Genomic DNA, 13,371 nt, shown 5'->3' on the forward strand with positions numbered 1-13,371 from the left:
AAGGCCTAGGTCCTTCATGGAAGACTTTTTCGGTGCTTGGGACATTGTTGCGCAGTGGGCCGCTCTCTGCTTTTGGCGCGTCCTGAGGGTTTTCGTCAGGAACACCGCGCAGGCCTCGCAGTCCTTTTTCCTTATGGTCCTTGGCTAGGCAGAGGTTGCACACGTCGTGTGGGTTGCGTTGTGCGAATTTTTGGTGGCACTCGGCGCATAATTTGAAAGGGGTATTTTCCATGGCCCCTACCTCAGCATTTGTCAACCTTTATGTCTTCAGTCTTAAAGGTGTCGTTCTCGGAGTGAAGTTATGCTCTCCGGTTGCGATGTTGATGCTGGATTTGTACTCGAAATCTCAACTCTTTTTCAGCGATTTTCCTGAAAACTTCGGAGCGTACCGTCTTGCTTCCAGACCCAACAGTGGAAAAAAGAATCTGAAGATGGATACCACGCACAACAACCTCCAGGAGGCCGTCTGACATCACACAGGGGACGTACCTGGCACCAAATGGTGGTCGACGACGCCCAAAAACAAAACAACAAAAAATACAAACAAAACAAAGAATATTCCGGACCCAACCACTAGATGGTGGAATAATGCACAGCATGTGAATCCAGAAAAGGATTCACACTGCAAAACCTTGTTTAGGTTTACATTAATTGATTATATATACAACTTATATATTGGCATCCACATCTTTCTTTAGTCGCTTCATAAACTTCTTTCCTACAAATATACTATGGTTCATTAAACTGGCCTACTTGCTTTCTGGACAAAGTAAATATGAAAATGTGTTGTCCTTGACCCCAAACAATATACTCTGGTCATCAGGATATACTAATCTCACCAACCTGATCAAACTATGAAATCTTCCTAAATCATCAGACTTGGAGCTCCTGATTGATGCGTCCTCAGAGCATCATCGTATACAAGATATGCATCCCATTCATTGGCTTAATCCAGAGGAGTTGGTGGGTTTTCCACCTGGCTATCGAAGTCAGATTTGCCGTCTTCAACTTTATACTCTTCTTAATCCTCTTCTTGAGATGGTGGAGACGACAAATGTTGTATCATATTGAAACCTGTGGGGCAGTTAGTAGGACTGACTGCAGCAGCTAAGGCTGTCCCTTGTCTGGTTAAGGAGGTAGCAGCACAAACGATAGAGGGTTTATGGAACATTTTACAGTGTCCTTATATGAAAACAATCTATGATGTCTGCCGAAGCTTGCAAAATAAGAGGGGCACTGATTTGTCTACGGCAAAAGGGTGGGTCGTCTTCCTCATTTGTTTACCCTCCAAGGAGGAAGTGTGTGCTCAATTTGTGTACAAGCTCTGCCTGCTTCCTCCCCATTAAAGAAGGCTTGGATATTTTTGCCATCCTTATCCTCCTCCATTTTAGCGACAGAATAGCCTTTCCAATATTTTCACCGAAGACACTATAATCCTACAATGTTTTTGCCTTTACATCCAGTGTATACACAATACCTAATTTCCATTTCTTGGAGGGAGGTGAGTGAGTAAAGTCTTGAAATTCCTGACTGTCTTGCCTGCAAAATGCATGCAGATGTTGCATTTATAGGTCTTAGGCTATATGAGACCCAAGGGTTGGGAGGGGAAGCAGAGCTTTTCTCTTGTTGCCCTCACACACCCTGGGAGGTGTCATGCTTCATCATCGGGCGTTTTGCTCCTCGTCGGGCCGGCGCTGCAATGCCCTACGGGTCCCCCGAAGGGTCACTTTAGCGTAGATCTTTTTAGAGAAAACGCCGTCTGGTGCATGCGGGTGTGTGATTTGGGTCCTAAAACTAATAGTGGTGAAGGAGTGTGTGTAACGTGATATATTAAAATTGTCTAAGGGTTGCTCAAAGGGTATTATTTAATAGAAAAGTGGGAATGGCACCCTTGACAGGCTAAAAAACCCGTAGGTTGGGTTGGCTTAATGTCCCAATAGGTAACTACAGTCTGGTCAATGTCGTCGACATGTTTCGAGCCCCAGCGGTCCAACCGGATCCGTGGCGCTTCCTCAGGACCAACTACAAAGTGAAGTGTGCATGAATGTGATCTGGGGAGTAATACCCACAGTGTATATCCGGGCTTGCAAGGTCAAAATGGCCCTGGTCTCTGTTCTGTCAGATTTAAGGTCGCTCCTGGATATATAACTAAGTTTAAAGAGTAAGTTGCTCCATAGACTAGGGGACGAGCGTTCACACCTTCTTGGGAGTTTTACTCTGGTGTGGCCTCTTCCGAACCTACCCCTACCGTCCTCCTGTCTGGAATGGCTCGGTTTCCTTTCCTCTACTTCTTTGGAACAGTGTCTCCTTTCTTGATTGACATAGACGATACACGGAGCACAGACACTGGACCATAACAAGCTCCTGGTCCCCCCTCTTTTTTCATATAGGCATTTATAGGTCTGGCATAAGCAAAGACCTGTTACTTTTATTAAAATTATATGTATAACACAACAAGCACTGACATAGTCGAAAGGGTAGAGACCAACACCAGACCTATTGGCTTTGACAATGATCGTTTCGGTTTGTGCTTGAGCAGGAGGCAATTTCATATGGGGATTGTATGCAAAAAATATCTTTACCCCCCCCCATGTAGCACCAGAGCTTAATGTGCACCAGAGTTTACTGGTGCTCAGCAACAGAATTTATTTCTAAACACCAGCACTTAAAGAGATTGTAACACACAATGTTGTTGCGTGTCGATTTTTAAGGAGATCACATCAGTGGAGTGTTTAATTATATAATGTACTTGATAAAATGAGCACTTCCATACCGTCCCTACAGTTTGAGGTGCCAGATAGTTCAAAATGTTCCACATGTTTGAGTGTGATCAATATTACGTAATGGTGGCACTGGTATTTGTAGCATTGGCAGGAGTTGAGTCGGGGGAGCTGCAGATTACTCCTGTAAAATATCTTGTGCCGTGTAACTTAATCTTCTTTTACAAATTAACCTCTGTGTAGCACTGCCAATGAAGAGGAACTGCGTGGCATGAGGGAGTGGGTTATTAGTGACTAGAAGTCTTCTTTTCTTTGGGCTCAATCTTCCCACAGACAAGAAAAAAGAAAAGATGTACTTCCTACTTCTGAAAGTAGGGCTAAGGAAACAGGTTACAGCCAACAATCCCAGGATAAAGAGTGAACATTTCAGTAAGTGTTCTGCCAGCACTGCATACAAGATTACCTTACACCTGACAAACAGTAGAAAATCTAAGCTGTGAGTACTTCAGGGGTGTCGAAATCTGCACCTCTCCTTGTCAATTGCCAGAGTCTGGATCACAGAATGAGGTGCTTAAGGGACAATAATAAAGAGAGTTTGTGCACACTGCATTTTTTAAGCAATACCACAGAAGATTCAAAGCCTCGGGTTTGAGGAATAATTCAATCATGTGAACCTATGAATAGCCCAAAGCTGCAGAACATTCTATTACCTTTAATACTGGTTTAAATTAAACAATGGGTGGTCCAGCTGCACCAGGTTAATGTTACGGCTTACTATTAGTTTGCAACAATACTTTGCACTATCCATATATATAAGCACATGGAATTGAAGCAGACCATGTTATCCATTTCTGTGTCGAAACGGCCACTGTACTGTCACTCTGCTATATGAATCGGAAGTATTTTATTGAAAACATGGCCTACTCAAAGCAAGCTAGCCAAGACTCTTTTCTTAGCAATCTGGTAGATTTTTCTGTAGAGGCAATATTAGACTAATTCAATTAAACTAGAATGAACAGTTGACAAGGAAGAGAAGGGGATATTAAAATAATTAATAAGCAAAATATAAGGAAAACATTCACAGAGTGATGACACATGGCAATAATAAAGAAACGGGATGACACGGTCACTAAACTGTGCAACATGACTTTACACTAATTCAGCAAACAAAGTAAATGTATAGACAAGAGCTTACCGCAGGAGGAGGAGGGGGAGGAGGAGGAGGAAGAGGAGGAGAAAGCGGTGCTTGTGAAGGTGCAGGGGGTGGTGGGGAGGCCTCCTTCTTCTTAAACACTGGTAATAATGGTTTCTTAAAGGGATCTTCAGCAGTAGGAGCCTCATCCTCAGAATCATCCTGCAATGTATGGAGTTAACATTTTTATCATACTGAATTGTCCCAATTAGGAAAGCAAAATATATTAACCTATAGACGACCAAAACACACCAATTGAATGCATTTGATTACACTGAACAGAAGAAATTGGGTTGTTGATCGACTAGGGTGTGAGCCCTGGTCAAGCAGCAACCACAATGCTTGTCAGGGTAAGGCAGAAACAAACCCCAAATTAACCTGTGTGCACTCCCTGGTAGCTTGGGACAGAGCAGTCAGGCTTAACTTAGAGGCAATGTGTAAAATGTCTGCGAAACACTTCAAACAGTAAAACAGTGAGAACACCACACAAAAAGAGTCCATTCCAGGCTAGAAAAATACAGTTGAGTTTAATAAATAAAACAAGACCAAAACAACACAAATCCAAATCAGTAGAACTGGAGGTATTCAAATGTAAAGTTTTTATTGAAAATAGCACCAAAAGGCGTACAGCACCAACTGTGGATATCTCGACCGGGACAAAGTCACAAGCTGACCACGACTGCAATGGATCGTGCACGGCTACAGTGACCAAGTGAGGCCCACTGAACACAGTACCTTCAATCTTGGTTTGGAGAGCGTTGCATGGATCGGCATTGCAGATGTGTTGTGCAGCCGGAGTGATGCGTTGGTTCCGAGATGCGACGAGGAGAGTTCCTGTCGCATCGACGTTGAGGAATCCGTCAACGAGGACTTGCGATGCGAAGTCGGGGATGCGCCGCGCAGTCGGGGCGATGCGGTCGTTCCAAAGAGCTGGGGCGCTGCGATGTGGAGTCTGTCGTCGAGGCTACAGTTGATGAGAGCTGCAAGGGCCTGTGCAGAATATGCACTGCGCAGCGGCGGTTCTGAAGGTGCTTTGTGTGGAGACAGGACACAGCCTATTCAGGTGTAAGTCGGGGTGTGCCTAGCTTCGCCCTCCCATCCAGCCAGGAGATGGCCCATCCAGGCGCACCTAATCCTTTATTGTTACACTGTCCGGGAGGAACTGACAAAATCTGTCAGTTACACTGCGTCATGTGACCCAGGCCAGACTATAGCACATAAAAGGTAAGGGCAGAAAAATGCCAACTTTCTAAAAGTGGCATTTTTATAACTGTTGTCAAAAACTCAACATTACCATAAAATAGGGCTCTTCACCACAATTCCAAAAACACCAAACATGAACTGGTGATCTCTTCCCATTTGGAAATTACACTTATAAGGTCTAACAAAGTAACTCCAATGTTATCGTAAGGGAGAAATAGGTCTTGCAGTAATGAAACACTGATTTAGGAGTTTCTCATTACCAGGACATGTAACATTTACAGTATATGCCCTAACTTTTTCAAAAATGCACCCTGCCCTTTGAACAGTCCAGGGCTTACCCTAGGGGTGACTTGCATGTTTAAAAAGAAAGATCTGGGCCTGGCAAAAGGTTTATTTTGCCAGGTTGAAATGGCAGGTTTACTGCACACTCAGGCTCTACAATGGCAGGCCTGATACATGTTTAAAGGGCTACTTAAGTGGGTGGCACAATCAGTACTGCTAGCCCACTAGTAGCATTTATTTTACAGGACCTGTGTACATCTAATACCACTTTTCTAGGGACTTATAAGTAAACTAAATATGCCAATTGGGGATATTATCATGAGCCAGGTATGGGCAGAACAATATTTGCATATATCCTAAACATGAAAATTTGCCTTTTACTGTCCCTTTTTAGTTTTTGAATAAGCTGACTACCACAATACGTTCGTTCCAAAGGCATAATACACACACAGTGTTTCCATAACTAAGTGCTACAAATCATTGTTTTGGGCAAAGTAAGCATGGGCGAGTTTCTTTCCTACTATAGGGCAGCACACACCCTGGTGGTGAAAGGTAGGTTGTACTGCCCCAAAGTAGATTCTGTCTACAAGACGGAGCTACATGCCCTAAGAGAGAGGTCTACCATGCTACATTTTCCTCAATGGTGGTAGACCTCAAGGAGATGGACCCCTGGTGACCAAAACACTTTTCAATGTGTGGAAAGATTCACTGAAGCAAATACAGTGGCAAGGGAAGTTCACCAGAGAAACCCAACTTTCTGTTATGCATGCTAATCCTTGTGGTGACGGACCTAAAAGATTTTGAGGAATGGGACAGACTAGCAATAATACCTTTAAGAGCTGTGATCACAAAATACACTGGAATCATTTACAGATCTTCAAGAGGAAAATGGAGTCTGAAGTCACAATTCTATAAATATTTACAATTGTGACATATGATATCTCCCTATATTGCCCAAATAGATCCACCACCGGAAGTTAGTCCCCCCTAAAGCTTAACTCACCATGGAGGAGGGAAAGATGATTTCCAAGATACATAGATCGTTAGCACACCCTATGAGTTTTGTTGCCTCAGGGAAGCATGGGGGGGATATATGGGCACTCTGGAAGATACAGAGTGGTGGGAGGTACTCATGCCACCCAGCACAAATGCAATTGCATCTAAATTTAGACTGACACATTTTAAATATCCACATCAAGTTTATTACACCAGGGTGTAGTATGGTGTGTACGCACAGACTCTTTAAGTGTCTCTCTCCGGTGTCAAACTGAACATGGGGACCCATTTCATACAGCCTGGAGTTGTAGATCACTGAGGTTTCTGGGGGACGATTGAACACACTTGCACCAGAGTACTGAACAGAGACATCTCTCATACACTTCAAACAGTGCTGTTGAACATTCTGATCTGACTACAAACTAAAATATATTCCAAGACTGGGACCTATCTTTGCAAAGGGAGACATCACTCAAAAGGGCGTAAGATCCCCCTAGCACTGCCAAATAGGAACATGGGTTAGATGAATTCAAATTATTTGAAATACCTTTACAGGAAGCAAAAGCATGCCATTAGAAACGCTGGAAGTGATTGGGGGCTTGGCCTATTAGACTAAACAACTCAATGTTCAACATTGCAGGTCACTGAAATTGGTTAAATACGCTATACCTTAATGCATCATTTAGAAATATTTCCCTGAAATGTTGTAATGAAGTACATTATTTTATTGTGTCTATTTAAAAAGGTCAATAAAAAGAACAATATAAAACATTGGCTCTTCTGAAGGAAAATATTTATTATATATGTCATTTAAAAATGGTTCAACAGGCTTTCGCACATGGGCGTGACTATTAAGTGCTTGTGGCTATCAATGAGGATGCCATGAAGAGATTGAACGCTTCTCAATATCAATGAATGACTCCTACCCTATCTGTAAGAAGGCGCTGCATAACACTCACTGAACTGAAGGATAAACACCTCTATATTTAGCTTTTTACTCATCAAGTGGATAAGAAGGGAAAAAGAAATATGATAGCAACTCCTGGAATTAAGAGAAAGTTCCCCTTTTCACTCTAAATTCCACCAGGACAGAACCCTTTGCGCTGTGAATTTAAATGTTTTGCTCTATATAGGCCTACTATGCCTGGGAGGATAACTGCTCGTTCTTCCTCTATCATAGTGGAGATAGTTGTAAAAAGAAAAAAAAAAGTTAGGTTTAATTGCAACAAATAATTTTCAACAGGAAAGTGACCATTCTTCTCTGTAACACTTAAAAGTGTGCTTTCATGAATGGTTGCACTCACTCAGAAAATGGACAACATGTAATCATATGGCATGACATTTTTTAGTTCAAAATAGTTAATGGTATAGTAAGGCCCCAGAAAAACAGATCTGAGAGGTTAGGACTAACAGACCACTGTGTGCAATTTATAAGTATGGATTGCAAAAAGGGAGGCATACCGAGCAGCTTGTTCTTCATTTCTGCTGGATGAAACAAAATTATATAAAAGCACTGAATGTACAATTTGTAGCTTTCAGTTCCAAATCTTAAAGAGATAGGAAAATAATTGATATAAATCAAAATCTCTTGCCAGTGTCAGACATAATCGTTATTTGCATATTGAGTATCTAACCACACGAGTAGCAATATACTTTTGAGACATGCCATGTGAAAGGTTGTAGACTTTTTCCGTGCCTCAGGTTCTTAATGAATTATGGTAGCACATACCCTTATGGTACTTTAGTCTATTCTGAAACTTATGTACCTAAGCTTAAGTGTCTGTGCTTTTGATCCATTAACCAGCACCAACATTTCCAAACCAAGATTATAATCTCGAATTAGCAGAAGTAGCCACTGATTTTATATAATGAGCCGCTGCATCCTGGCTGGTACCATACATGGCCGCACCTCAGCCTTTGCAGTGATTATACGGACTTGAGATCCATGCCCCTTCTACTCAAGTACTATAAGTATCTATGCATTGTCATAGATGACCTTCATGCCACCATAGGCATCACTTAATAATGAAGTGGTGTTTAGCCTTAGAACAAAGCTTTACCCAGAGCATGGGTGAATGTAAATTTACTGCAGCCTACCATTAGGGAACTCTGGCAACTAAATCATTGGGGACGTCTCGATCTTGATGTTGAGGGATTCTTTTGTGCCGGCTTCAGGGGGACTTTCAAAGCCAGTTTAGGTGTCAACTTCGGCTCCAAAGTGGGCTGCTGTTTTCTCAAAACCGACTTGGCGTTGGATTGAGCCGAGGCTCAGTGCCTGTGCCAAGAGGATTATCTGGAGCTAAAAACCTTTTTGCTTGCTAACCAAGCTAAGAACCGCAGGTTGGTGCCTTATCTAGCCCAGTCTCGGAACCCGATGCCCATGTCCCTTGGAGGTGGTTCTCTGCTTCTTGGTGAAATGGTTTTCGAGATCAAATCCCAGAGGGGCCTGTAGGAAAGTGGCTCTATATATACTGTTCCCAAATAGGTACAGTGTGTATAGAGTCCACAGTCCCCAGAGGCTTGGCAGAGGCTAAAGTTAGATATAACCTTACTCTCTAAAGTGGTACCTTGGTCGAGCAGTAAGGCAGTATCAGAGGACAGTGTAAAGCATTTGTTCTACACACTCAGTCAGCAAATGGTCTCACACACTCAAGAACTGAACTCTCGGCCAATGGTTTGTATATAAAAATATATGGTTGTTTTATTTTAGAACCAACTATAGGTATCAAAATATACTTTCTCAGAATGAGATGCTTTAGTTAAATACTTTGCAAAAGACAATTGACTTGGCACGCAATAGTTACAGTTTGTTGCAATAGGCACCACAATTTCAAACACAATAATACATTGAGCTCAATGGGAATTTTAAGTTATATGCAATTGATTACTTTCAGGATTACTTTTCTAACTCCAGGACTGGATCCTAGATTCAGTCCTAGGACAGTTCTTGGAAACAAGTGAGTAAAAACGTTTTAGTTACTGTTGTGATTTTTATGCAATATTTTGCTATTTTAAAAGTTGACACTTAGAAACTTTTTCTGTTCAAATTACCAATGTTATCCTATGGAAGGAAATTGACTTAGCAGGTAAGTGGGGTTATGGTTACTTTTTCTAGGTCAGTGTTGGATCCTGGATCCAGCACTAGTGTACCACCTGTAAGCAGTTGAGAAAGTGCGTTTAAGTTATACAGGCGATTTTTAAGGAGTATTTATGAGTTTGCAAAATCGACGGAAGAAATTTCACAGGAAAACAGTCAATGGTTTCCTATGGAAGAGAATTCAAGTTACGGGTGAAGTATGTTCTTGTTACTTTTGTAATCCATTGCTGGGCTCCTAGGCTCAGTACTGGAACATCTATCTAAAACAGGTAAGTACTTACGTTTTCACAGTTGGTATGATTTTTAAAGAATATTTGTAGTTTGTAAAAATCGACACTTAGAAGAAATTTCACAGAAAAACAGTCAATGGTTTCCTATGGAAGAAAATTGAGTTAGTGGTAAGTACGGTTGCGAGTACTTTTAAGGTCAGTGCTGGGCACCAAGATCCAGCACTGAGATCTCTCCTAATAGCAGGTGAGTATTTTCGTTTTCGATACTCGGTTGATTTTAGGTGAATATTTTAAAGTTTAGAAACTCCACACTTAAAAGAAATTTCAGAAGAAACCAGTCAATGTTACCCTATGGAAGAAAAGTGAGTTATCAGCTTTTGGGTAAGTACTCGACTGGTAGAGTTAAGGTTCTGGGCATAGCCTCAGGAGTCTCCCAGGGTCAGGTAACTACAGTTGTTACACCCTCAGCGGTACAGGGGCAGCCGGGTGCAGAGTGAGTTAGGCCCAATGTTATCCTATGGGAGGCAGGGGGGCCTTGGTTGGTGGCTGCTGACTAGCAGGCCACGCAGCTGTGGGAGCTGGGCTCCTGGTCACTTGCTCAGGGCAAATGGGGAAGTAGGTAGGAGTAGAAGTTGCACTGCCAGGGCCACTCGGGCGGCTGGGTGCAGGGTGCTTTTGAGCCTTCGGGCGCTCAATGGATTGCAATGGGAAAGCTCAAGGACGGACAAAGGCTGCAAGCTCGGGACGAAGATTCTTCAGGTGTGACCACCACTTCGAGAGGTAAGTTGGGTAGTTGGAGGATAGGTAGGTACCCAGGAGTCGGGCACAGGGGGCCGCAGGGCGCCGGGTGCCTTTTGGTGTCGGGAAATCTTACCCTCTGTTGATCGTGGTTGGGGGGACCCTGGTTCTGAAGCTGCAGGCGTCGTCAGGAGCGTCGAGGTGGGTCCTTGGGTGCCGGATTTGGGGCCACAGTCGCCAGGGGGAGGTCCTCGGGGTCTTTGTCCACTCCAGCACATGCCAGGTTGGCAGGTGCAGAGTGTGCAGGGTTCGCGGTTCCTGGCTGATGTCAAGGGTTAGATACTTGCTTTGAGCAGAGCCACTGCTTGTTGGGAGTCCCAGATGCTCAGAGTCACAAGGTAGCAAGGTCCTCCGGGTTTTGTGAGGTTGCTGGCCACAGGAGGTACTGGGATTTAGCAGGCGCAGGTTCGAGGGTCGACAGGCCGGTAGGGCTGGGGCCAAAGCAGTTGGTTTCTTCCTCTTCTTAGCAGCTGCACTGCAGGTCTTCTTTCTTCTTGATCTTCTTTGCTGTTTCGGAATCTGGAATCTAAGGAAGGAAGGTTCAGGGTGCCCCTAAATACTAAATTAAGTGGCGTTACAGGTAGGTAAAGGGCAGGGACCACTGGGTCCCTGCCCTGGGGTGGGTACACCCCCTATCCTGCCACTCTCCTGTGGGAGGGGGCCAGTGGCCTAGTCCTGATTGGGCAGGCCTCCCCATCTTCAAGATGGCGAGAGCCCGGGGACGTGCTTCACTTCGCCTCCCCCACCTGAGGGGTGGGGTTGGCAGAGGCTGGCACACCCCCTGTCCTTCCTTGGGGTTTCCGGCCAGTCTTCCTGCCAGAGTGGGGGTTGAGAACCGGTAGGGGCCAGTTGCTGGGTACAGCAAGTGGCCTGGAGAAGCTAACAAAGGCGGCATGCCTTTGAAGCTTCCCCTTGCCCATCCTGGGGGAGGAGACCTAGCACCTCGCCCAGGATGTGCATTGCTGCAGGCCCAGGAGAGTGGATGGCTCTCTAGCCAGGGGTCCAGCAACATGTCTGCTGTGTGGCAGCCTAGGCAGCTCCTCAGACCAGACGTGGATTGTAGGTTAGGTTCAGGGGGCATCTCTAAGATGCCCTCTGTCGTGCATTGTACATTAAATCCTGCACTGGCATCAGTGCGGGTTTAATGTGCTGAGGAGTTTGATACCAAACTCCTCAGTCTTCAGTGAAGCCATCATGATGCTGTGGAGTTCGTGTTGACAATCTCCCAGCACCATATACTCTTAAATGGCAGCACTGCACTTACAGTGCCCAGGAATGGACCTGGGTACTGTAAGGGCACAGGGCTCATTCTCCTGTGCCCACACCACTGGCATAGGGCACACAGCTAGAGGGGTGGCTGATGTATGCCAGGGCAGTGTATGTTGTGGGCATGGCACACAGGAATGTGTGCCATGTCAACTCTCTGCTTTGTCCTGTACCCAGACACTCAGCCTGCAAGGGTAGTGTGTTTGTGTTAGGGTACAGGGCCTATAAGGGTGGCACAATAAGTGCTGCAGCCCTTAGAGGCCTTCCCTGGTCACAAGGCCCTGGGTACCTAGGGTACCATTTACCAGGGGCTGACATGTGGCCAGTGTTTCCCAATTTGGGTTTTAGTTTTTAGGGTAGGAACATAGGCCCTGGGCACCTGATTGGCAGGAGTCCAGGGCACACTCAGTCAAAGTTCATTCAGCAATTCAGCAAAAAGTGGGGGCTTACCATGCAAGAAAGATGGCACTTTCTCACAGGTCCTTAGGTGTTGGTTGAGGAATGTGGGCTCTGGGCGTGGTATTTGTCCTTGGCCCTTGCTTTTGCTCCCCTTAGACATCAGAGTCTGAAAATGACGAAGCATCTAGTCTTTCCCATTGTTGGGCAGGCAAAATGCTTGACAACCTCTTACCTTCTTCGAAGGTGCCCTTGAGATCTTTGGGAGCAAAGAAGTCTGGTACATCAGGGGCATCTCAGCACTGCATCCTATAGTATGCCATGATGATTTTTTTTTCTTGAAGGCTTTGCTCCCCACAATCTGCTTTCTCATGCTCTTGAGGGTGGCAGAGGTTGGACACTCTATGGTGCTCCATAAAAAGGAACTTGGTGTTACATCTTTGGGTAAAACTGTACTGGTGTATACTCCATATCACTTATCAGACAGGGTCATTCTCATATGACTACAGTCTACAGATGAAAAACAAAGTGGTTACTAACCAGTAGGAGTAGTTTCGCAGCTAAGTTTCTGGATTCACATGCTGTGCATTATTCTGCCAGGGGTCCAGAAACTTCTTGTTATTCACCGTTTTCTCCCTTTTTTTGCAAATAGTTGTCATCTGTAGCCATTTGGTGCTATGGTTGTCCTCCTACGATGTCAGATGTGCATCTCGGAGGCCTCTGTGTGTGGTCTCCATCTTCAGATTCTTTTTTCCATTGGCAATTCTTCTTGTCCTTCTTGACTTCCTTTCTGTTTGTTAGGCTTTTATTTTGGTATAGCAGTATCTTCCTCTCTTTGTCTTACCTCATTTCCTGAGGAGGTGGAGGGTCGCATATGGATCCAGAAAATTCTTCAAGCTGCAATACCAGTCCCACTGGTAAGTAACCATTTTGTTTTGCAGCATGAATCTTGGGGCGGTGTTGCAATGAGGTTGAGCTTGTGAACAGATGTTTCCGTATTCACTGTCCAACTTGCGCCTTTGTTTATGTGGATGTCCACGCAATAGTTTCTTGTGAAGGTGTGGACTGATGACCATGTGACTGTCATACATATGTCGGTTATGGGCACGTTTGGTAGGAAGCCAATGTTGGCTCCTTTTTATCTTGTGGAATGCGCTTTGGGTCTTGTCTTCAAGCGTGTGCCTGCCCTAT

At 44.5% G+C, this 13,371-nt stretch overlaps 1 protein-coding gene across 5 annotated transcripts in view; it reads right to left on the reverse strand.

Annotated features, from left to right (window-relative positions):
* Nucleotides 1–13,371, reverse strand: part of LOC146797866 (RNA-binding protein 6-like) — a 1,129,330-nt gene that overhangs the window by 134,479 nt on the left and 981,480 nt on the right. For all 5 annotated transcript variants that reach the window (XM_085625068.1, XM_085625070.1, XM_085625069.1 and 2 more), the window contains one exon: nucleotides 3,916–4,074. In XM_085625068.1, coding sequence (XP_085481194.1) covers nucleotides 3,916–4,074 — 159 coding nt within the window. The remainder of the gene's footprint in view (nucleotides 1–3,915; nucleotides 4,075–13,371) is intronic.

Source organism: Triturus cristatus, chromosome 9 (genome assembly GCF_964204655.1).
Source record: "Triturus cristatus chromosome 9, aTriCri1.1, whole genome shotgun sequence".
NCBI classification, from domain to species: Eukaryota; Metazoa; Chordata; class Amphibia; order Caudata; family Salamandridae; genus Triturus; species Triturus cristatus.